Source organism: Pavona decussata, unplaced genomic scaffold (genome assembly GCF_977016875.1).
Source record: "Pavona decussata unplaced genomic scaffold, jaPavDecu1.1 SCAFFOLD_89, whole genome shotgun sequence".
NCBI lineage: Eukaryota > Metazoa > Cnidaria > Anthozoa > Scleractinia > Agariciidae > Pavona > Pavona decussata.
The window spans coordinates 1,483,500-1,507,820 of NW_028145506.1; the positions used below are offsets into that span (position 1 = coordinate 1,483,500).

The window sequence follows — 24,321 nt, forward strand, 5'->3', positions numbered from 1 at the left end:
TTAGGTATATTTGGGAGGAGATAGTTTTTCTCAAAAGAGTAATAAAATTAAGAGAAATAAGAAATATTGAAGATTTAGTAAAGTTTTAAAATTAGAATTTGTAGTTGATAATTAATAGACGGATACCAAGTTAGTCCACTAGCAACCTGGGGTGCTCTTGCGTGGGTATCAACCGTCTGTTAGTGTTCCAAAAACCATTTTCTTTCTTCTATCCCTTCCGTAAACCTCTGAAAATTCCATCCAAATTCATGTGTACCCCAACTTAGGGACACCTCAATGATGTGGATGGAGACACCTTATTCATGGCTTCAACAAAAGGAACATGTCTTTTATCCACTTTCACATTTTTGAAGATACTCGAGGATGCAATATGGAAAACTTTCTTGACTACTCCCTCCCCACTAGGTGGGCCATCATACAAAGATTACCTGTCGGGGCTGGGAGGGTGGGTGGGGCGACCGCAAACCGAACCACTTGTTTGCCGGTCAGCGGCTTGTTGCTTCGCGTGCTCTGGTAACTATCGAGGCAATCTCGTACCCAGAGTCCTCAGGCTTTTTGGTCAGCGGGGCGGCGCCAGGAGAGACTCTGGGATAATGGAATTTCTTATCCCAGAAAACGTGGGATTCCGGTCTTTGTGCGCATGCTTAAGATAAAAGCGGAAGTCAAATGCCCCAAAATGGCAGCCGCGTTACTGTTATTGGGCCTGAAGGTTTTATCGGGCCTTGAAAGTGTTCGAGAAAGCCAAAATTGATTCTACACGCAATCAAAAGGAACTGGATTTTTTCCCGTAAGAGCGGATCAAAGCAACTGGATTTTTTTTCACGTAAGAGCGAGCGAAAGGTGGACTTAATTCGACGTTGCTACAACAGACAAGTAACATATTTCTTTATTACTGTTTATACTTACAAATAAAAAGGAACCATCACTTTTTCTCTCACAGAACTGAGCAGCTGACTGTGTATTAAATTTATGTTCAAATTACCTTCTCCCTTTCCCTTAACAGGTTATTTCCAAATGGGATTCAATGAACACATACATGTTACCATTTGAAAATAATTTAAATCACCTGTTAATATAAGTATTATTTACTGTTGTAAATTAAGTTTTTTTTCGTCTCAAAATTTTTTAATTTTATTAGACTGAATTGTGTGCACGCTTTTCTTAAAGTGAATTTAAGAATGTCATATGTGTTCGAATGCAAGCTTAGTACAATTTCAACATCAGCGTATTTAATACATGCCATGAATTCAAGAGCAGCTGTGAATTTTTTTTTCTGAATAAACATTCCTTTTGCCTAGCTTTTGGCAAAACTGATAGAGAGTGCTCACATCTTGCATGCTTCTAGTGCTGTAGAGTTGCTCCCAGGTATACTAATAATATATCTAGAAATAAAATGAAGTAGTATAACAGAGATTGGATAATTGTGCCAACAGGCTTTGAAAATAAGGATAGTGAGTTGTGTTGAGGTTTAATTTGTTAGCTATTCTGCCTAACCACAGAGAAATAATTATGAGAACTGTATGGAGCGTGGTAATTATGCCACCTCTCATCAGTAAATTGGTTATAATGTGATTGTTGAGAGACTGTTGATATCCTCACTATGGTACCTCATGTAGTCAGCCAATTTCTATACCATGCATATAATCTCCTTAGTCTGTTCTAGTATACATGTAATCAAGGTAAAATAATTTAAAACTATCTTATGTGAGTTCTCTAATAAATTTGGGTGCAGTGTAGGAAATTAGCACAGAGATGGGGTCAATAGATTGGGGAAATTGGGTTTATATTAAATTGACATAAATTTTGGTGGGACCGGACTTCATCTGGTCGTGGAGTGTACACTTTAACTAAGAGCTGAGTCAGATAGCTCAGATACTGACACACATTACCTAATGTATTCTGATTGATTAGGGCACATTACTGGTAAATTGATAATTTCTGAATGATTTGCCATTTCTTTTGAGTCGGCTGGATGGTGATGTGATTAGGTATCACACATTTAATTGACTTCAGGCAAGGGAAGTATTACTACTCAACCAACACTCTGCAGCTGAATAGTATAATATAATCTCTTCTCTGATCTTGCAGCTCTTGCTTAGACGACAGACAATAATTGTTACTATTGTCAAACTCCCCAATATCCTGAATGATTGGCACAGTGTTGTGAGACCTTTGCTGAACTGTGTAAATTATACAGCGCTTGTGGGAAATATTTGTGGTCCCTTGACAATAATGTTAGCTAAGAACTAAAACTGAAAATTGTCAAACGTGACTCTTAGTTCAAGCCTTTCCTGGGCTCTGATTGTCTATTAGGCCACAATCTAAGTCATCCAGCATATTGCATAATGTTTGTTTCTTTAACCCATAAAATATCAGTTGAATAGTAAATTACTATTATTTTTTTGGTGGGGGGGGGGGGGGGGGGTCTAACAAGCGTTGACTGTAAAAATTTATGTTTCATCTATAATCACTCTATAAGGCTGCATTCATTATGTATCCTACAGGGGGGGGGGGGGAGAGGATTTTAGGGGGGGATCTCAAATTTTTAGAGCAAAAAAAGGGGGGATATGAAAATTGTTTAAATATCTCCTGGGGGGATGCTTATTTTTTGTAAGATTCTGTCTAGCTTTTGTAATGGTTTTAAAAAGTGAGAAAAGAAAAGATAAGTACAGCAGCTTCTTTCAAGGATTGTAAGCAACAAGGGTACCTCTATTATTCTGAGAGACTATATATAGTACCTATTTTGAAGTTTTTCAAGTAGTGTGCCTGGCCTGTAGATGTAATGTTTCGATACAGTATAGAAAGTAAAACATCTAAAATGGAAATATTTAATGCAACCTCAGTCTAAGCAGTGCAACTTTATTAAATCAACGAATGCAAAAGAAAACAATGTAATTCAGTGCACAGTTTTATGAAATTGAACAACAAATATGCACTTAGATGTTCAATGAATTTTCTGTACCAGTTTGAAAGGGGTCCACATGCACCCCCTGCTATATCTGCCACTTATCAAGACAACAAATAATTAAGCCATTAAGGTTGAAAAAGAAAAAGATATGACCATAAAATGTAGAACATTGTCATTTTCAATCATCTTTGTAATTATCCTCAACACTGTCAATCTCATCAGTCACCAACATCATTGTCAATATCATCATCAGCAGCAGCCTTATCACCAGCAACATTTCTTGTGAGGGGGGAGGGGGGGGTATTCATTTTTCGGCTGATTGCTTGGGGGGGTTCTGAAAATTTGTATGGACCTTGGGGGGGATATAAAAAACCGAGCCGCTGAAAAAAAAATCCTCTGCCCCCCCCCCCCCCCCCCCTGTAGCATACATAATGAATGCAGCCTAATTAACAGTTTTGTTAACAAATTATACATAAAAAATTCTATATACTTGATGACTGTAATGGTTACACATAATTTTATTAGTTACCCCCAACAGCGAAGGGGAAGGGAGTAAAGGACCCATTGGAATCCTTGGAATGTTCAACATATATATTTTATAGACTTGTCATGCTTTAGTAAATATTGAATGTAGTTTTTTTTGCAAGCTAGTTTTGTAGTGTCTGAAAGTTTTTTCTTTTGTATGATTATCAGTGCAAAATAACAACAAACGATATGATTCACTAAGAAGTATAATTTTTATGCTAAAACCTGCTGGCTACCACAAATTTCTTGCTAATATTTACTAGCAATAATAATTACATGAATGAATATTACATGAAGAAATGATAGAAGGGGTTGTTGTCACCAAATTATTCAGTAAAATCCATCCACTGCCAAAATAATTATGTTAGTAAATTTGCCAAATTACAAGTGGAGTGTTTGATAAGGATATAATTATGATGAAAGTGGTCACTTAATTCTGCACAAGGCTGTGCAAGCATTATCTACAGGTCATATGCCACACAAACTTGGGATACTTGGCTTCCATGTTTATGTACAACAGGTACACTTGCAGTAGAATGAAATCGAGCAGGGGCCTTCTCCTCTATCTCCTCAATAATAGCGTCCCAATTGAACCCTTCAAGGGAAGACTTGGTGTTCTTCCTTATAACATATAGCACAGAAAGTCACACCACCGCTCATCTATTTTTTTTAACATCAAATGGTACTTTAGACATGATTTCACACTTTGCAACAGCATAATTGCTTTGGCCTCTCAACAGGAATATTTGTCTGCAAGGGAACCCACAGTTTTCTTGTCTCATACTTCGTCAATGGAGTATTTGCATGTTTTTTCAGATGAAGGGAAAAATAATATTTTAAAAAGGTTAGATTATTTTTGCTTACATATATTAATGTACAGCACATTAACATAGTACAGTTAAACTATCATTATAACCTTCAAATTTTTGCCATCTTTATTTTAAACTCAGTGTTCATTATTTGTTGAATTATATAAAAACTCCAAGCAATATATTATGTTATAACTTTTGTATATTTTAAGATTGAGGAGGCTTAATGTTCATAAGCCTCATATTGATTTCTTTTATTGAGCCTCCACTCCACTACTTGAGTTTTTTTCTTTTCATTGTTTGTCTGTGTACGTGTGGGAAATAAATAAATGCAAAGATTTTAAGGTACTTCTGCATTTCCCAGTCGAAGTCCAGCTTCAGGCTTCAGTATTATCTACACCTGTTTTTTGACTTGTCAAGTTGGGTGGCTCTTCACTGTCACAGTGTGTTGACTTTCTTGCAGAGAAGATGGTAGTAAGTAACAAACAACAAGTCTTTATTCTCAACTGCCCCTATACTGTAAAAGTAATCTTTAAATCTGTATGTACTATTACATTTGAGATTAAACTTTCATCTGAAGGTAACTTAACACCACGGCCCTTAACACTTTTTAGGACAAATAACTAATTGTTCTTTTTTTGCATGGAATATGGAACAGTTAGAACAAAATCTGCCAAAATTCTCAAAACAAAATCTCAAAATTAAGAAAAATGTTCAACACACCATTACCTCCGCCTCAAAGGGGCAATTTTTTCTGAATTATTTTTCTTTGGCAAGTTGGCCATGGGCCGTGACTGACAAAAGTGAAACCTTTGCTCTCGTGTGCGGTGTTTGATCATCGTAGAGATGTCTCCAGCTTTTCCCTTGTGGCGGCAAAACCGAAAGGGAATTAATCGAAACGGCAACCTGAGATGGACTCCACTCCACACCAGATCAGTCATCTCCAAATTTTTATCCACGACAAGGGTTATAGATGTTGAAGAACTTCTCTATTTTCCATGATAACCTTCACTAGTAAATAACATGTTCGAAATGTTTAGTACGTTGACGACACCAATGTCCTCTCTAATACGTTTAATGTTTCTATACTTGCGAACGGCTTCACCAATTCGTTCTCCTACCGCTTTTCCTCCCAAACTGACTGATATAATGACATTTTCCGAAAATAATTTTTTGCAACAGCGACAGTAATCAGTTTAAACTGCTCGCATTTGGCCGTGTCATTTTGCCGTCGTATGACAGTAGTGGCAAACTTCCTACGATAAAACGGCTAATGTTTAGTCGGCTAGAAATTGCCGTTTCACTGACATAATTCAAAACCCGTCTTTGAATTGGAGTCCTTCTTATTTTTGGTTTAAAAAAAATAACATAAAATAACCGTGACACACAAATAAAAATTACAAAACAGCGAGTTTGTCATTTCAAATCTCCCTCCAAAACAGAGAAGTTGGTTGGGGGGTTTCCGGTTTGGCTAACTTCCGCAAATGACCAACGGACTTCCTGTCGGTCTTCCATTGTTATGCAGACGACCAATCGAAAAAATTAAATTTTTCCATTATCCCAGAGTCTCTACTGGCGTCCACCCGCTGACCAAAAAGCCAGAGGACTCTGGGTACGAGATTGCTATCGAGGCGGTCATCGAGGCGACAAATTTGTGTTGTCTTTCAAGAATAGGCGTGCATTTGTGCAAAAATTTCCACCCCCAGTAAATTATGGCACGTGCAGTTTGTTTCCTTAGTGGTACTGTTCAAGGATCAATTGCGTTTTCACAAGAGGTAAGCTTTCAGTGATCTACAGCTGTCAGTTTAGAACCTTGTTTTGCAGTGTTTTCTGAAGTGTGTAAGCTGAAGTTTTATTCTAATAAGCTCATTATCTGAAGATCGGAGTCTGTTTAGTTTTAATACTTCGGTTTAAGGTCAATGGAACTTGTTTTATTTGATCATTTAAGCTTAATTAGCTTAGTTTTACAAGTGCACGGATTTGTGGAATGATTATTTAACCCCAGACCTGCCAACCCCCGATCAAGGAAAATCTGGAGACCCATGAAAAAAATCTGCAGATTCAACAAAAAGTAGTGAGATTCTGTTTTTTCCTGATCAAGATTAAAGGAACCCTTTTCGCCATTTTGATCCAATTGCTTTCCCACGCCATGTATATGTCGCATGAATTTGCAATCACTACTGGGAAACTCAGCATGGAATCGAAGCTCGGTTAATGGTTAACTTCTGTCCTCACTGCTGAATAAATTATAAGCAGAGGCAGAGCAATTGCAGAATACCCGTCCACTCGCAAGGTGCATTACTCTGAAACCCCTGGTCTGTGCTACCGCGCTCAACAGTCCAGTATTGGATGGATTAAAGAATGAGGAATGTATTAAACTGGACTGCTACCGCGGTCCGCAGTCCCGTAGTGGATGGATTAAAGAACGAAGAATGTATAACCTGGAGTGCTACCGCGGTCCGCAGTTCCGTAGTGGAGTATTAAACTGGAGTGCTACCGCGGTCCGCAGCCCAGTAGTGGATGCAAATTAGATGACTGCGGGACTGCGGTAGCAGGTTTTGCAGTTTTTTAAGTTAGATATTTGGTGGGACGGGTATTCTGCAATCTAGCCGCAGAGGCCTAGGAACTCGGTGGCAAAAAATGGTAAACACAAGCACAAATCACACAGTTCAGTGAGTACAGTGTTCTCTTTTATTAGTTGATCACTTTATGGCACCAGCATTCCCCATTTTATTTCCAATTTTATTCACAAGGTTACATTCATTTCAGAATGAGTTTTCCCCAAAAACCATGAGATTGGGAGTCTTGTCATGGGGCCGTGAGAAAAGATAAAAAATCGTGAGACTCAGGGCAGAATCGTGAGAGTTGGCAGGTCTTTAACCCTAACGTTTTACAGGTAAAGCAAAGCCCCGTTCTTGCTTCCAATAAACGTCAGTCTTATAGATGTTTTGTGGAAGTTACCCAATGACATGTCAGTCTATTTGCAAATTTAGGTGTAAAGAGGAATAACTTTTTCCAGTACATAAATCACTAGCTTTTACACATACCCAGCTGGTAAAATGTATTAGTTGGAGTAATAGCGAGTTATTCAGTGGATAAACTTATGTACAGATCTACTCTTGAAAATTCAACAACAGTTCATTTCAGAGCATGTCACACTTTACCCTGCAAGCAGAGGCCCTTCGATCTTCCTAGATAAGTCGGGAAGAGGAAGGGACCTCTGCGAGCCACCTCGAATTTCTTTGATTTGCCGCTCATCCACCGAAGCAGATCCGAGTCAATCTGGTTGGAAACCAGTTTTCCCTGTTTCAGCTCAATGCGCATGTGTGTTATTAGAAATTGCTGACTAAATACGCGCCCATAGTTCATTGTTTACGCTCATGAATTTCAGTGTTAAAAAGTGTTGACGGGGCAAATGTGACTCCTGCGGTTCGCAAATAGATTTGTAATAAAGCCTTCAACGGTACCTTAACTCTTTCTTTATGATGTTTATCTTAATCATGAAGGAAAAAACTCAAACATACTGACTTGAGGTTTTCTTAATGATCATTCTGAGTCGTGAAGCATCCTAGAGACAGTTCTGATGCATCGAGGCTGAGCAAGGCTCGGTTACATTTGAATTTAAAGCATGCTCAACAGGAAAAGTCAAGGCAGCTCACAGAGGTCCCTTCTTCTTCCTGACTTATCTAGGAAGATCGAAGGGCCTCTGCTTGCAGGGTAGTTACACTTAGGAATGATTTGTGCAACTTGTGTCGGAATATTGCTGCAAGGCAAGCTGCAAGCTAGAAAAATTGCCTAACAGTGCCTTTAGGTGATTTCATTAAAATGCATTGCACATTCTTAGTGTGCATACATACATACATACATACATACATACATACATACATACATACATACAGACAGACAGACAGACAGACAGACAGACAGACAGACATACATACATACATACATACATCATTAGCGCATGTGCAAGTTTAAAACATGATGTGTTTTCCTGAATGCTAAGCCCAGCCAATTACACAGTCACATGTATAATTTTAGAAACATTTTCAGTCTAGACTGCTTCACATTGTGCTTCCCTGCCAAGAAATTTATCTGTAATTGCTGCTAGTAACCATTGAACACCCTTTGTCAGTTCACATCACCCTTAAATAAGCTACAGGGATTTTATTAACGTTTGAGCACTAAGGCTGCAATAATAAAATTTTATGTGTTTTAACAGGTGGACAGAAATAATTATGTCATAATCTGATTATGACATCTTGATTTTCTTAAAGCATGGTTTACATGTACAATGCAAGCATAAGCATAAACACAAGCATAATATAAGCACAAGAAACCTACGTGTAAACTGGTGTGACGCAAGCGAAAGCAGCTTGTGCTTGCGCTTGTGCATATGCTTGCGTCATTCCAGTTTACTGACGTACCACGCAATGAGGCAAGCATAAGCACAAGCACAAGAAAATGGAACGATTTCCATTCTCTTGTGCTTGTGCTTATGCTTGTGCTTGTGCTTGCGTCGTTGTGTCATATGTGTAAACCGGGATGACGCAAGCACAAGCACAAGCGCTAGGAAAGAAAACTGAAAAACAGTGACAAGTTGTCAGTGTACATTCTAGTTACTCATGCGTTGCCATTTGCAAAATGGCGGCAGCAAATTTTTATGCTTCGGCGCTTGCGTATGTCACCTTATGCGTATGCTTATTGCACTTGTAAACATCCTTGTGCTTATGCTTGTGCTTATGCTTATGCTTGCGTTGTACGTGTAAACCAGCCTTTAAAGAAATTTAAAATCACCCACCACAGCTGCTTCCAATCTCAAGGTCATAGGGAAACCACCCTCCCTAGGATTCAAGCCCTTAATTTCAGTATCCTAAAGCTGACGAGCCCACAACTGAAAGAAATGTGAGATTGGGGAAGCTAACTTTTCATCCCGCAAGACATCGCTTCACCTGAATCCAAACTTCATCCATGTTGAGGCCAATCCCTTCTCTGTAGCACTCTGCACCTCCCAATCACCCTCTTCATCCCATATAAGACAGCACTCCAATCTTCAATCCAAACTTCATCACATATGGGCCAATCCCTTTTCTGCAGCACCCTGCACCTCCCCAGTCACCCTCTTTGTCTTTATCCCCTACATTCTGGCTCTTTCCATGCCTTAGTTCCGTTAACCCCACCCCTTGTCTGCCAGGTACAGAGCAGTGCGACCTCAATCCCAGGTAGCATAGCTTTAATGACACCTGCATCAACTCCTCAGTCACCATTTTTAAACCATGCCACAATATCAGATCTTGTCTCAACAATCCGAACTCCACGGATCACGCACTAATAACCCATTCCTAAAAGAAAAAAAAAGTCTGGAGAGAAAATTGTGTTACCAGCTGGTAGTAATATTAGTTTACCTGGTGAGTGCTCCTTAATTAATAAAAGCTGATAGATCTGTGCAGCTGTAGGCTTATCTTGTAATAAACATATTGTGGAATTTTTTGAAAGAGTGATTATATTTTGTATTCTTTTAAGTTTCCTGGAGCAGCCTGTGAAGTCACTGGTGTGCTACAAGGACTGACAGAAGGCAAACATGGTCTCCACATTTTAGAATATGGAAATATTTCACAAGGTTTAAATTCAGATGATCATTTTGTCTATGTAATTACATGTATATTTCTGTGGTTGGGGATGGACCAGGACCAGATTCTTGAGTCATCTTGGGATAAGATGTCCCAAGTACATTCATTTGTTTGAATACCGGTAGTTGTATTTTTGTTTGAGTGTCAAAATACTGTAAATTCCAACTGCAGTATAAGCCCTTGTTTGGTTCCAATTACTTTTTTGGGGGCCTAATACTTTCATGGAGGGGGGGGGGGGGGGTGAGGGATTACTATTGGGGGCAATTTTGTGTTTCCAAATAGGAACAAGGACAGGGCAAAACACTTTACTAACCAGTTAAAACAGCTACCCCAAGGCTAATGCCTAAGGAACTGAAAAAAATTTCAGGGAGCCTACAAGGCCAAAAGACGGGAGGAGATTTCATGTGAAGTGTTAGGTGCTGCTGCAAAAAATGTCCACACCCAGAGCAGTTTCATGGGCGCCCCAGGCTGCCAGACTCTTGTCAGGCAGCAGCCTTGTAAATAACCCAAGCAGTCCAAGGGCTCAGCAGGGGAAGGTTTAGTGTCTGAGATTTGTGGCGCTTATAGTTGACTTCCCTTACTTTTATCATTTCATTTCATTTCATTTCATTTTTTATTTGCCCCAATCTTAATACAATCAATAGGTTTTCTACATTGTACATATATATTGTTGGCAGGAGATCCCAGCAAGTTTTTGCAAACTTTTCTTTAGGGGATCCCCTATCCCTTCCATTGTGTGGCTGGCCCAAACTAGTGTCCTCATTGATGGCAATTCCTTTCATTGGTAGGAGGAAGTTCAGCTGGAGCTCACTTTAACCCACTGAATAAGAGTCATGGAGGTCCACAAGATGAAGACAGGTCACACTTGATTTTATGAATTAATATTCTCCGTAGTTGAAGTGTATAATATTATTGGAGGAAAAACACCATGCCATCTTTTGTTATGCTCTACCAACATCCAGTTGAAACAAGCATGTTTTGTGATTAATCTTTTTGTTTTTTGTAATCTTCCTAATATTTTCGTTGCATAGACATGTTGGAGACCTGGGTAACGTAGAAGCTGATAGCCAAGGCCAGGCAGAGGTGAACATCAGTGATAGCATTGTGTCATTGATAGGAGAATATTCAGTGATCGGTCGCACTTTAGAGGTAAGGATAAGTGTTGTTTCACAGATTATTAAGAAATAAGTATTAAATAAATGGAATTAATAGTAATGTATATGTAACTGAATACCAAAAAAATGCAGAGTTACTGTAGTTAGCAAAGTGCTTGCTTCCCTTTAAAATATCATTCAAGCAACTTCCGTATCTATTGAAGGGCTGAGAGCATTACCAACCTTAATGACTTTTCATTGCTTTTGCTTTTCATACACTGTAACTTTTGATTGTTTTTTGTTGTTTTAGCTTAGATTCACCAGAGATTTTATATATGGTCTTGAATTCCTTCAGGTTGCCGCCCCCCACCCCCCCCCCCCCCCCCTCCAGGAAATTCCAGTTTAGCTTCATACAGTGTACGTTGCTTCTAAAATTTTGACTTTTATGACCTCCCTTTCCCCTAGGAATTTCTGATGACCTTCCGTTTGAAGGGTAGGGATTATTTCTTGAACTGCACATTATGTGTTAACAACTACACCACCAGACCTCTACATTAATTTTGTGAAATGCTACACTTACGCAATGACAGTATAATGAACCCAGTCTGAACAGTACAGCCATAGACACAGTACATGCATTTCTTTATTTTAATTATTAGTTTTAAGTTATGTTTGATTGACCATGCATATTGAGAATAAGAATAAGTGGAATGGTTGTTAGATTTCTCTTTTAAGTAATCATCAAGCCTGTGAAATGTACATTATAGCATAGGCCTTGAGGATCACTGAATTCCTCTCATTACCCCTGACAGGTTTGTGAAGGTGTAGATGATCTTGGAAGAGGAGGACATGAACTGAGTCTTACAACGGGGAATTCTGGAGCTTGTTTAGCCTGCGGCGTAATAGGAATCGCCAAGTATACAACAAACAGCTCTACTACAATAAATGATGATAGTATGTAGATTGTAAAAAAAATATTTTTCACACCTCTTGTGTTACAGTGCGACGCGCCTTACCGTGGCCACCCAACAAACTTTTTTTACAAGTTAGCATATCAGGATATGAAAATTTTATTAATGGTCACGCCTCCTTGCAAAGTCCAAAAGGCAAGTGATGCAACAACGAATTATTGAAAACAAGTTGTTTTGTGTTTTAAAAAGTTTGTTGGGTGGCTACGGTAAGGTGTGTTGCGCTGTAAGTGGACAGCAGTGAATTAACATGCTATACTTATGAAAATTTTTCAGGTAATTTTCGGTCTGAAGTGCAGCCAGACTCACCTTACCACCACTCTGTTACAGTCAGTCCACATCACGTGTGACCAGTTTTTTCCGCGAATGAAAGGGTTCATTTGAATTACTTTTTGTAATGTGTGGCATTTGAATGGAATCTTGAGAAATCTTTTCGAAAAAGACGCATTAACTGAACAAAAACATTTAAAATACTTGGAAGACGATTGTTGTTTTTGAAATCCCTAATGCTATAATGTAAAGAAAAATTCATAGCTTTATACTGGCAATAAACTAGGGTAATTTCTACAGGAACTCTGAAATCTTGGCGGCGATGTTCAAAACTGACATGTAAATTTCAAAACTCTGTTGGAATTTCAAAAATACTGGTCACATGTGACGTGGATTGACTGTAATACATTCACCTAACGAAACACGCATGCAACAGCACCCTATTAATCTTAATTACCATACCACCAAGAATGAAAACTACATTTTTCACTCATCAATAATGGTGTTGACAAGGTTCTGCTGTATTCATTTTGGTTGATTGTCTTGTCTACATACTTCTTCCAATACCGTTAACGCTCTGTTAACCCCCACCCCCTCTCCCCTGTGCAACCCCCCTTCCTGCTGTATTTTATTTTCTTATAGATGGACGGGTCTCTGTTTGGTTACTGACGTATTTCTTCTCCGAACTCTGAAGTGAAATTTTACAATAGTAATTTGAAATTCGATTGGAGAAAAAGAGAGAACTGGACCCAAGTAGGGTCATTTCAGTATTAATTTCCGTATTGATAGACCCACGCCTCATTGTGAGACAGTTTGGAGAAATGTTTTATTTATAAATTGTACAGCCGTATTTATGTTGTAAGAATAGTTTTATCTCTTTCACAGGTGACTAACTGTAAAGTATGGTTTGTTACAAATAAACTAAAATACCTTCAGAAAGTGCCCTGATTTTTAATCAGTATTGGTCTGTGGTGATTCTGTGAAGATTGAAAAATATTTATTTTTGTACAATCTGCCTGAGTGTCCTTTTGTGGCTTTACTTTATGGGGCCTGGAAAATATGAGTTTGCTAGAATGTAAAATTCTGAATATACGCCCTTCTGATGTAACCTCCTCTTCTGAATATAAGCCGATAACCTGATAGAGTTAGCCGTTTTACAATGGTAATTGAACTAAGTGAAGTGCAGTTTGGTCTGAAATGATATATAATGTTTAAGACACGAGCAGCAGTGTTTTATCGGGATTTAAAACCACGAGGCGCAGTCGAGTGGTTTAAGTCTTTTAGACCCGATAAAACACGCTGCGAGTTTTTTAAACGGCTTCAAAAACATTCCTGGAAAAGCGTGTGTCAAGAGAGTTCATAACAATGATACTTTTGTGAACGTTGGAAATTAACATACGAGAAAAACAGCAAACTAAAAAGGAGGAGGTTTTATCGGGTTTTAAAACCACTGCACATGATGTTTTATCGACCATTTGATAGGTCAATGGGCTTATGAATTATTAAGGAGTTTTTGAAGCGTAATTTCAAAATCGAACGAGTGCACGGTGCAAGTTCGATTTGAAATCACAAGCATGATTTTAGACCAAAATTGCACGACATGAAGTTCAATTACTATCCATTTTGAAATCACAGAGTTTTTTTGTCAAGATTAATATTTATTTATCCACTTCAGGAAACCTGGTTTTTAAGTGGTTATTATAATTATTTCATTTTCTTGGGTTGTAAAAACGATGCGCTGTAAAGCAAAAAATAGCCCAAGGGCGATTCGTGAATAAATGGCACCGTTGAGTGCTAATCAGATTGCAAGGATCACCAGTGATTTCAAAATGGGTGTAATCAAGTTGTTAGCTTTGTAACAAGCTGTTTGTGAAACCCAACCTGAATTTGAAATGCAATGAAAACACAAATGCAAACATACCCCCAACCACTACCCAAAACTAAGTCACCTAAAAACTAAATGCCTATATTTAGAATTTTACGATTTTATAATTCAACTCCAGGTCGGTGAACCTGGGCCCAAAAAAACTGTAGGGAATTAATTTAGCAGATGTGTCCTATCAGATGGTGCACGTCGTTGTGGTTGCTGGAAGTTAATTTTTGAAGACAATAACCTTTCGACCAATAGCATTCTGATAGACCAGCAAGCCAGGAAAGGGGCACACTTTGCCATTAATCCTTGGTGACTGCGAGAGGAAAGCGTATTGTTGTCATCGCCAACGATAAATCAAAATGGACGGCATACGCTGAATATAAAAGACTAAAAAATCAAGTTAACCATACCATGAGGGCCAAGTAAAAAGGACTATTATCATGCGTTCTTCAAAGGGTAACATTGGTATTAAGTGAAAACCACCCGGAATGACATTAGCTCATTGTTATCTATGAAACTGAAAGTGAGAAACGCCGCGGGGAGTAGTGCAAACGACAAAATTGATCAATGGGGCACGAAGAGAAATAATTGACCTGCTCGAGATTTCACAATGAATGCTTTCAACTAGTATTTTACTCAAAACTGACCAAGCCTTGTCTCTTAACTTGTAAAAGTTCGCCGAGTCAGTTTTGATGATTCCATGAGACCGGTGCGATAACGTGGAAGAAGTTTTAAAACGGTAGAAATCTACCAGCGGGGTAGAAATCTACCAGCGGGCAAAGCTGGTGGTCTTCATAGTATTCCAACAAGGCTTCTCAAGGCATCTGATCACGAACTAATGTCACACACTGCTACCTACCTAACGCACACTTCCCCTTTAAGGTGAGCGTGTGGTCCCCTGAATTCTCAATCTTGTGTTATATGCTGCATGTGGACTATCTTAAAGGTATCAAAACTTGGACCCCTTTTATTTCTACTGTATATTAATAACTTTCCAAACTGCAATTTCCTCTCAAATGCTCGAATGTACGCTGATAATACAAATCTTACTTTGTCTGCTCACGATCATGAACTGTTTTCAGCTTAAGCTTTACAACTCGCTTAATCGCTCTGAAACAGTGGCCGCCGTTGCTGGATGCTAATCGTTGAAACCTTAACATCGCTTAACAAAATCAGAACAAAAGCTTGTTTATTGGGAACCTACATAAAATTTCACTGCTTCCTGATCAACCTAACACTAGTCTTGACGGATATCAAATTGAAACGGTTACGACTTACAAATGTCCTTGGAATCCGGCATCTAGATGAAACACAAGTAAGGTAGCAAAGTACCTTGCTACCCCTAGAAGACTGAAACCACTATACTGTCACTACTCCCCCAAAGTATCTATTAATATCAATTTATAAGTCTGTCATCCTACCGCACTTCGACTATTGCAGCGCTGTGTGGGGAAGTATTGGTCAAGTTCACAGCCTCGCGCTTGAAAAGGAAAAAAGTAAGAGGGCCACTCGCATAATAACTGGATCTGACTACGACTTTAGATCTTGACTTCCCAGATTCTACGTGATCTTAACTGGCCAATCTTAGGTGACAGACGAGATAACCAATTTTTAAACACTGATGAAAAAAATATGAATATAAAACAGGGCCCAAATATATATATTTTTGAAAAGTCTCTTGCCACACTGGGGTCAGTCTCAAACAAACTCTGAAGAAGAAAGGCCGTGCCTTTCGAAATATTGGAAAAATATACTTCCCTGACTGTGAAATCAGCCTTGCTCTTTTATAGATTACTTGTACTTCAATTTTTTTGTTGATTAGATCCTTCACTACAGGATCCAGTACTTTTATTTTCCAGGTTGTGATGGTTGTCCAGACCGGAAGCGAATAAAACAAATTTAGGCCTTCCAATGTTTGTTTTCTTATACAATAGGTATTTTTCCATTAAAATAAAAAGATAATTTTTTTTCTCCTTGTAGCTCTGGTATAGTACTGAGTTTCATCTATACCGGAACTCTTGTCACCAATCTCGTTCCCAGAGCCCGCGTTACGAGATTGTATCTTGGAGCCTGGGTACTAGCACCCATAATCCTTTTCAGCGGTGTAATGTTTGATGTAAATTTTCGTTGCTACACAGTCTTCGTTTCAATTTCTTAACCATTTGAAGTCTTCAGGAAGCTTTAGACCAGAAGAAATGACGTCGCAGTATAGGGTTTGTGATTATCAATCTGTAGATCGCATAGTTATTCCGCGAAAGTGAAATGTTTGTCAATTTTTCATCTTGATTTTTTGAAGGTGGCCGATTCCAAACGCGAAGAGTTCAGGAAGTATTTAGAAAAAGCGGGAGTTATGGATGCCTTGACGAAAGGTAAGCTTTATAAAACTTTTATCAGGAATTAAGAGAAAGGTGACTTTCTCCAGTATTGCTTCCTTGTATGACTTTAATTGTTTTGTGTTGACAGTTTTGGTTAATTTGTACGAGGAGCCAGAAAAACCAGCCAATGCATTGGAGTATCCTTCTCTGAAAACTTCAACTTAACTTGTTTATAATGCAGGGCTTGAACAATCGATGAAACCGATGATCAGAAAATCAATCGATGACAATCGATGCCTTGTTAGTTAATTGGCATCGATTGGCATCGGCCAATCGATGACCAATCGATAATCACACAAAAGTGGTCGCAACTCATCGATTGTCATCGATTGGTGTTAAAAAAAATTCGGTATTCCACACGTTCCAGCATGTACGTATATGCGCTCGCAGTACGCACAAATGTTTCAGATTGGAATTCGTTCACCGGATTGTTTGTCTGCAGATGCGACTGGAGACGAGAGAGCTCTGAATTGTGGGTGATGTAATTATACTGCATTGTAATAAAATAAAACAGAATAAACGTGAATAGGCTTCGGTAATCATTTTATTACTTCTTTGTCACAACAAAGGTGCATAAAGTAAACAGGGTAAAAAATGAATAAAGTTTACTGCGCGCAGGCTTAAATGGGTGATCTGTATAGTAAAAGCTGCAAAAAAAAGAGACCATATCGAGAAACTTAGAGCTGCGCGGGAAAAAGCCAACAACACAACACGTACAGCCTTTGTCCGAAACACAGTTACCACCGGTCACAAGAGAACTATAGGCCACAGTTTGGCCTCAGATTCTTTTTGTAAATCTTGACTGAAAATAAAACGCATCAAAAATGAGAACCAATCGATGACAATCGATGTCAATTAACTGATCGATTGGCGTTGATAATCAATAAAAATTGATAATCAATGAAATCGATAATCACAAAAAACCCGTGCATCGATTGTTCATCAATTATCAATATCAATCGATTAATTGGCATCGATTGTCATCGATTGATCGATTGATTTTCCGATCATCGGTTTCATCGATTGTTCAAGCCCTGTTATAATGACACTACCTATTACCAACTCAAATTCAAGGCATGTAAGCATTATAGATGCGTTTATTTGCTAGCTTTCTAAGCTCAACATGCCAATCGACCTAACTCGCATAATGACAGTTGTCAATAATTGACAGTTTTGTACACTATTTTTGATGCATGAAAAAGGCCCAATATTTTTACATGATTGAATTTTGTTTGAGGTGATTCCATTGAATTGCATTGTGATTCTTACAGCGCATAGTTTCTTATGTCCTTAGCATGCACGACATGGTGTGTTTTCCTTGGTGCCAATAACTAAATGGTTATTTTCTCCTAAACGAGCAGTCCATGACCTACTTTTAACTTAGCTATTATCCTCAAAGTTTTTAGAAAAAATTGACGTCAGAAAATGGAGTTTTTGCCAGAAAAACGAGCTTGCCTACTACTCATGGTCATAAAGTAGTGATACTGCAAGAAACGTGTGGCCATACTGCTTCACATGGTGCTTCCCTGGCTAGAAATTCATTTTTAACTGCCAATAAATGCTTCATACATTCTATGCGTGACATTTTGCTAAGTTCTGCTTTATCTATGTAACTTCTGTTACTACCAGACACGGCAATAACTGATCAAATAAACTCATTTTTTGTAAGTGAATATTGCAAGTGATAATGAGGTTAATTGAGTGGATCATAGCTCTTTCATGGGCACAGTGACGTATCTTTTTTATTACATTTCTTGAAAAAATAATAATAGTAGACAATCACAGAAAGTTTGAGAACATTTTCAGGACAACTTTGTTTTTTTTCATGAGAATCACTTTAAGGGGTAGTTTTTATTTTTTACTCGCACTTGAAAATGGCCTTGGAGAGGTTGAAACGTCGTGAGTTTTTAGTGTGTATTTTTATCCCAAAATAATTTAAATATTCGTGAAAAGAGTGTTGTGACCTTAATAATGTCTCTCAAGCTTCATGAAGGAACATCTCCACGGAGGACCACCAGAAACAGCAGACATTGAAGCTTTGAAGAATGAAGTGTCTGACTTAAGACAGAAGGTTGAACAGCTAACAGCAGAAAATGCTGAACTAAAACAAAGGGTAAGTGTGGAAGTTACAGGTTTACTGTGACAACTCATGTAGGCTTGTCATTTGAGAGCTGTATATAAGTCTTGGGCTGCATCGTTTCTACCATTTATTGATATTGAAGTGTTTTATTTTTTAGGGCAAAGAATTGTGATATGTTTATTGACTGAAAACTAGTAATAATCAAAGATTAGGGAGTGCGTTCGATGATCTCAATCCCAGGCTTTCTCTCCTTTGTGATGTCGTCCGCCCCTGCAAAAAAATCTGCTGGGGATGCCAGTTCCATCCATCCATTTCAGCAATCAACGTTGTCCCATACAATCTCAACTTCAATCCGTACATGTATGTGTTGAAGTCATCTTGATGTTTTAATAAATTGTTGAGGCATGACACTTTGAAGGACTTTCTACAAAGAAGCTCTGTTTAAGTTTTATTAAGATGATCATTTTTGTGACAGTTGCAATTTAACCACGACAGATAAGGACACTCTCTGAACCACCTCGTAAAATTGTTGAAAAGCGTTTGTCATGGGCCACAGAAACTCCTGTAAGTCTAACCATTGTCAGTCACATAATATTATCAAAGCACACATTGATTTGGTTTTCACTGACACGCACTATTTTTTGTCATTCAACTTTCCTACCAAGCACTTACTTTAAAGCCTCCTTTTTTTAAAAAAAAAAGTTAATGTGATTGAAATTAAACAAGAATTAAGAGATCTCCATTATTTTCACCTTACCAGCCATAAGTAGAGTGCCACTTGGCACATAAAAATGTAACACTAGGAAGAAAGTTTTAAAAGCATTGCAGTGAAGAATTGTAAACACCCTGTGAGAAAACTAAAGGCATATTGTAATAATTATTACAGTACTGTGCAAATTTGGAAATCCTTTTGTTGCATTTAAGTGATAGTTCAACATCCTTAAACTATAAAGTCATTAACAGCCCTCGCCAAATAAACTGCCCCTTTGGACATTACTATTTCTGCCTAGTTCTCCTGTTACTTGCCTGCCGGACAGCCTGCTACTACAAAACATTTTGAGAGGGCTGGGGTAATAAATGGCTGCAATAAATGGCAATCAGATTCACCCTTGTTTGAACAGTTAAGTTTTCTCTGTGCCTCCTGTCCCACCATCATTGATGACAATGACCAGTAACACTAAAAACTGTTTTGCTCAATGTTGAGGGGACAGGAGAAGCATGCCATGTGTAGAATGATAAGTATCCAAGTTTTCTTAGCTTCTCTGGTTGACTGATTAACGGTCAGTGCTGTGACTGGCTAATGTCTTAACAATTTGGATTTAAGTTAACTTAAAATCCACTAATGATAAAATTGCCATAAAATTGCTGTAATTACAGTCTGTTAAAGCTTGATTAGCCATAACCACTGCTCATCCAAGAATGTTGAATATGGTCATATCAATTTTATAACAAGACAAAGCTTACTACAGATGACTTTAATAAACTAGATGCAAAGCCGCTCCAATAGCCGTAAGTCTACAAGGACGCCTGCACCCATTATCCCAGGGGAGCCATTAGTTGAGCTTTCTGAGTAACCTGTGAGTAACAGACATATAAATTTCTTTATACAGCACTGTGGTTGATATTCTAACCTTCAATGTAATCCAATTTAATTTACATTAAATTTAATTAATCTCATACACATACATCATATAACTTTGAAAGGTTTTCAGTTTGTTTCCTTGCTTCTGCACCTAACTACTGAGTTGTTTCATTTGTACTAACCTCATATCTAATTTAAATTCTGAAATTAACAATTTATTTGCGTCACAGCTTATTAAATTCTTGCATGGTACCCTCAGTGCACAGCTGTATGTATGGTTTGGGTTGAATTAATTCTTAGTGTAAATAATTAGTCAAAAAAACCTTGAACACTTTGAAGTTGTATAAAATTGATGCATTGTGTGAGTTACATGCCATTTATCTTCTTATTTAACCAGGCAAATATTTTAACAAGGAATTTCCATGAGCTTAAAATGACACACATGTACATGTATATACATGTATTAAAGCCACCGACATGCCTCCACAAACAAGGGATTGATAATTTCACGTTCTCCTTGGTTTCAAATTCTTAATTTATGCTTATAAAATGTAATTATTACTGAATGCAGTGTAGGCTGGAGGTGATTTGACTTGGTTACAGGTTGAAGTCCAGCATTGACCGCAAGCTGGGGTTGCAATCATTTATTTTGAAGCCCTGGAACATTTTTTCTATAGTTTTCCTGGACTTAAAAGTCCTGCAAAACAATAGAAAATTGTTTCTGATAAAAACAATTTCCCTGCAATGAAAGGTCACAGGACCAAAAACCCCAGCTGACTTGAAGCCATATTATCTCAAGTTCAATGTTTTTATGTTAATAAGAATGCCTGAGAAAAGCACCTGCCCAATTGAAGCAGGGCTCAATGTTAGCGACCAGCTGGTCGCATATGCGACTAGATTTTTTATTTTGCGCCTAAAAAATCATATGTGATCGCACTCACGCGCCTGAAAACGCCCAAGTTCAGTGCGCCTGAATCGGGGCCACTTTGATTCCTCACCTGACAATTATTGTGTACTCTGCCTGATTAAACACGAAACAGAAGCTCGAAATAATAAATTCAAACGTGGACGTAACGCAATAAGGTTCCGTATAACAAAGTTACACCGTTTTTCTTGCATCAGTGATTGTTTTATTTGTTGTTTTCCCAAGTCCATTTCTTGTCCGTGTTTCAACCCACCCCAGACTCTTCTCGGTTTTGTGACCGCACCGCTGACACGTACAAGTGAAGACAACCTTCTGAAACACTTGCTTCTCGTGAATTTAGTTTGCTTTGCCGATATCAAAGAGTCAAGAATGTCTAAAAAATCTGGGTTAAGAGACTTTTTTTCTTCAAGGCAAGCACAAGTGTTACGTGTTTCCTGTGAAACAATCAATTTTATTTCAGTTAAGTCAATGCGCAGTCAACAATGTAATTTATTCTCTTTTTCGAAACGCTCATTTACAAAAAGACAATTTATTCTCAAACAGCCGGCTCCTGCCTTCCAACACATTTGACGCAACTACAGCAGTTGTGAAGTGGTTAAACAGTGGGCAGAGATCAAGGCGACCTACCCTTTCCTACAGAAAGTGGCTAGATGAATTAATTTCAGTTGGTGATCCGTGGGACTTGAAGGATTTCGTTTGATCGAAAGGATTCAATGACGTTATTCCTTACCCTCGTTTTGTCTTATTATCTTGTTTAACGTACCATAACATGTGATATTCTAAAAATGAAACAGTATTATTGCTATCGCAAACGTACAGTAAGAGACTGAAAGAAACAAACACAAAATTGAAATAAAACATTACCATGCTGGTAAACGATCGGCAAGCGAAAATAAGTAAAAGAAATGAACAACGTTTGGGTGTCGTCATGACAACATTAACAATCACTGATAAAATGTCTGAAGCTTCTGATCTTTCTTTTTGGTGCTGCCAGTATTTTAACTTGTGCTCCTAAAATTTTTAGCTGCGCGCCTAAAATTTCGGCAGTGCGCCTAGAAATTTACACCTGGTAGCACAGGTGCTCCCAAAGTCAAAAATAAACTTTGAGCCCTGTGAAGGAGTGCACTTGGAAAAATCCTGAAGGGACTTTCGTCCAGATTGATACAGTATTATATCTCAATCTTAATTCTATTAGTTGAATTTGTATTTATTTATTTATTTATTTATTAATAAAAAAAATTACTGCAAGGTCATAAGTTTTCTGTTGACAATGTTTTAAACCATATCTTAATAGGGGTGTAGAATGGTAAAATCTGAGAATCACCAACACACCCAGACACTCATTAAAAATCTGAGACTAAAACGTACCGGTAACCATTTTTTTCAAACCTGAGCCAGAGACGCCGTGATTCAAAAATCAGAGCGCGAGACACCGTGATCTAGAGATCTAAGTTGGAGAATTTTACAGCACTCTGTCTCTTGTACTAGAAATTAGTTCTTGATAAATTGGAACCAGTTCTGGTTGATTTAGACTAAAATTTGGCTTAATAATAATAAAATACGAGATTCTGAGACTCGCTTTTTTTTTTTCAAGTTCAAGATACTGAAACCCAAGTAGGAGACGTCAAGATTTCAAGACTCTCCGATAATTTGCTGAGACCTGGCATCATTTTTAAAGGAGCATTCTATACACCTCTTAATGTAAAAATTACTGACATGGATTTTCTTGCAGCATACAGTACATAATGTCAGACTAGCTTTAATTTCCATACTGGCACCCCTTAGTAGTAGGATTTTTAGTAGGTCTTAACAACAGGGAAAGATAATTTGTGACACACTAGATTGACTTTGGGTGATTATGGATTGGAAACCTGGCATGAGAGTGATGTTTTTCTCCTTTTTTGTCTTCCAGTTACAATCTTATGAGCCACAAGCTGAAGATAATAATCTGGTAGGTATTAATTTACAATGATATTACAGTAATTGGTGTCAGAAGAATAAAAAAGATCATCAATCAAAATTTAATAGCCTGAGTTAACAGATGAATTATTAAACTTCATGACGTTTCATGGTTGCTGAGGGGAAACCAGTGGTGGCACTGGTGAATATCGTCTGTTCATTCAGGCTAAAAATTCAAATGAGAAACTACTTTCTCTTCTGCAAAACTACATCATAATGTTCTCTGTATGTTAATTGTTAGACTGAAGGGGTTTGGCAATTTTCAGAATGTATAATTATGTTATGATAAATAATTAACTTTTTTGTGAGAAGTAGATTGGATATGCAGTGTTCCTTCCAAGGCATACAGTGTAGGTCTGGATTCCATACCCATTGGAATCAAAAAAAATTTTTTTTCCTTTTTAATGTCATTTATTTTTGTTTGGTTGATCTTTAGCATCATTGACAGATTGACAAAACGTTCAGTGAAAATCACTTTTTTGTATAATTTGATCTCCTCAATCAGCTGTAAAAGTATGAAACTTTTCAGTCAATATTTTTGAGACCTGATTTTAATGTCTGTCTTGGTTCAGAATTCTTAGCTTGCTTCAAAACTTAAAAGATTGTAGGAACGTAGAGTTTATTAAATAAAATGTTATATAGGGGAGCAGGGATGACACAGTGATGAGAACACTCGCCCTCCACCAATGTGGTCCGGGTTCAATTCCTGGGCTCGGCGCCATATGTGGGTTGAGTTTGTTGTTGGTTTTCATCCTTGTCCCAAAAGGTTTTTCTTTGGGTAGTCTGGTTTTCCCTCTCCTCAAAAACCAACATTTTCCAAATTCCAATTTGATCTGGGAAGTGTCTCCCATTAGTGCTCTGCACTAAATACATCGACACTCAAATAAAGTGATTTTTTTCCCAGAAAAATCCTTACTTCCCACCGAAGGGACTATGGATATTTTCTGAAACTACACAATAAAATATAAAACTGAAATATTTGTTTTTGTTATTTGCAGGGAGAGTAGCTTTTGAGGTGTCCAGAACACGGATCACGCAACGTGCAATTATCCCATTTTGGTTTTGTTATTTAATTGTAGCAAGTCAATTTTGTAAAATATCAACATTAAAATGACATGTTTTAAGGACGGTGCCTACTTTTGTTACTGCGCATGCGCTCTGCGCATCTTGAGATACTCAGGTTTCCTATGGGTGGTGCCTACTAATACAGGGATATTTTTGCACGGGTTAAAACTATGTAGAGAAAGCAGAACTTAGCAAGTGCTCTTAGTATCCAAAAAGAAATTTTGGGGTTACCGTGTCTTTTTCAGAGATAATAAAGCT

General features: G+C 38.0%; 2 protein-coding genes and 1 long non-coding RNA gene across 5 annotated transcripts; all 3 read left to right on the forward strand.

Moving 5' to 3' along the window:
- Nucleotides 1-5,861: 5,861 nt before the first annotated feature.
- Nucleotides 5,862-11,941, forward strand: LOC146474483 (superoxide dismutase [Cu-Zn]-like). The gene is made up of 5 exons (XM_085117080.1): nucleotides 5,862-6,017; nucleotides 9,766-9,862; nucleotides 10,661-10,730; nucleotides 10,904-11,021; nucleotides 11,779-11,941. The coding sequence occupies exons 1-5, from the start codon at nucleotides 5,955-5,957 to the stop codon at nucleotides 11,926-11,928; spliced, it is 498 nt and encodes a 165-aa protein (XP_084973206.1). The 5' UTR covers nucleotides 5,862-5,954; the 3' UTR covers nucleotides 11,929-11,941.
- On the forward strand, nucleotides 6,609-6,860 carry LOC146474484 (uncharacterized). The gene is made up of 2 exons (XR_014866165.1): nucleotides 6,609-6,676; nucleotides 6,708-6,860. It is a non-coding gene; the product is annotated as an uncharacterized LOC146474484 (long non-coding RNA).
- Nucleotides 11,942-16,135: 4,194 nt separating the features above from the next.
- On the forward strand, nucleotides 16,136-24,125 carry LOC146474485 (c-Myc-binding protein-like). Of its 3 annotated transcripts, none has more exons than XM_085117083.1 (6): nucleotides 16,137-16,290; nucleotides 16,374-16,446; nucleotides 16,541-16,589; nucleotides 18,436-18,565; nucleotides 19,028-19,096; nucleotides 20,020-20,262. In XM_085117083.1, the coding sequence occupies exons 1-6, from the start codon at nucleotides 16,273-16,275 to the stop codon at nucleotides 20,104-20,106; spliced, it is 426 nt and encodes a 141-aa protein (XP_084973209.1). In that variant the 5' UTR covers nucleotides 16,137-16,272; the 3' UTR covers nucleotides 20,107-20,262. The 3 variants fall into 3 exon arrangements, with proteins under 3 accessions (XP_084973208.1, XP_084973209.1, XP_084973211.1); XM_085117085.1 differs by lacking the exons at nucleotides 19,028-19,096; nucleotides 20,020-20,262 and adding exons at nucleotides 22,952-22,990; nucleotides 23,997-24,125 and having other exon boundaries at nucleotides 16,138-16,290; XM_085117082.1 differs by lacking the exon at nucleotides 20,020-20,262 and having other exon boundaries at nucleotides 16,136-16,290; nucleotides 19,028-19,240.
- The last annotated feature ends 196 nt before the right edge of the window (nucleotides 24,126-24,321 follow it).

Bases quoted from the DNA above. Each gene is read 5' to 3' on its own strand.
- LOC146474483 (XM_085117080.1), top strand. From the start codon at position 5,955: ATGGCACGTGCAGTTTGTTTCCTTAGTGGTACTGTTCAAGGATCAATT. The intron at 9,863-10,660 runs GTTTAAATTCAG...TTTCATTGGTAG, and splicing joins ATATGGAAATATTTCACAAG to GAGGAAGTTCAGCTGGAGCT. The intron at 10,731-10,903 runs GTCACACTTGAT...TTCGTTGCATAG, and splicing joins GGTCCACAAGATGAAGACAG to ACATGTTGGAGACCTGGGTA.
- LOC146474485 (XM_085117082.1), top strand. The intron at 16,590-18,435 runs GTATCCTTCTCT...ATGTCTCTCAAG, and splicing joins AAACCAGCCAATGCATTGGA to CTTCATGAAGGAACATCTCC. The intron at 18,566-19,027 runs GTAAGTGTGGAA...TAACCACGACAG, and splicing joins ATGCTGAACTAAAACAAAGG to ATAAGGACACTCTCTGAACC.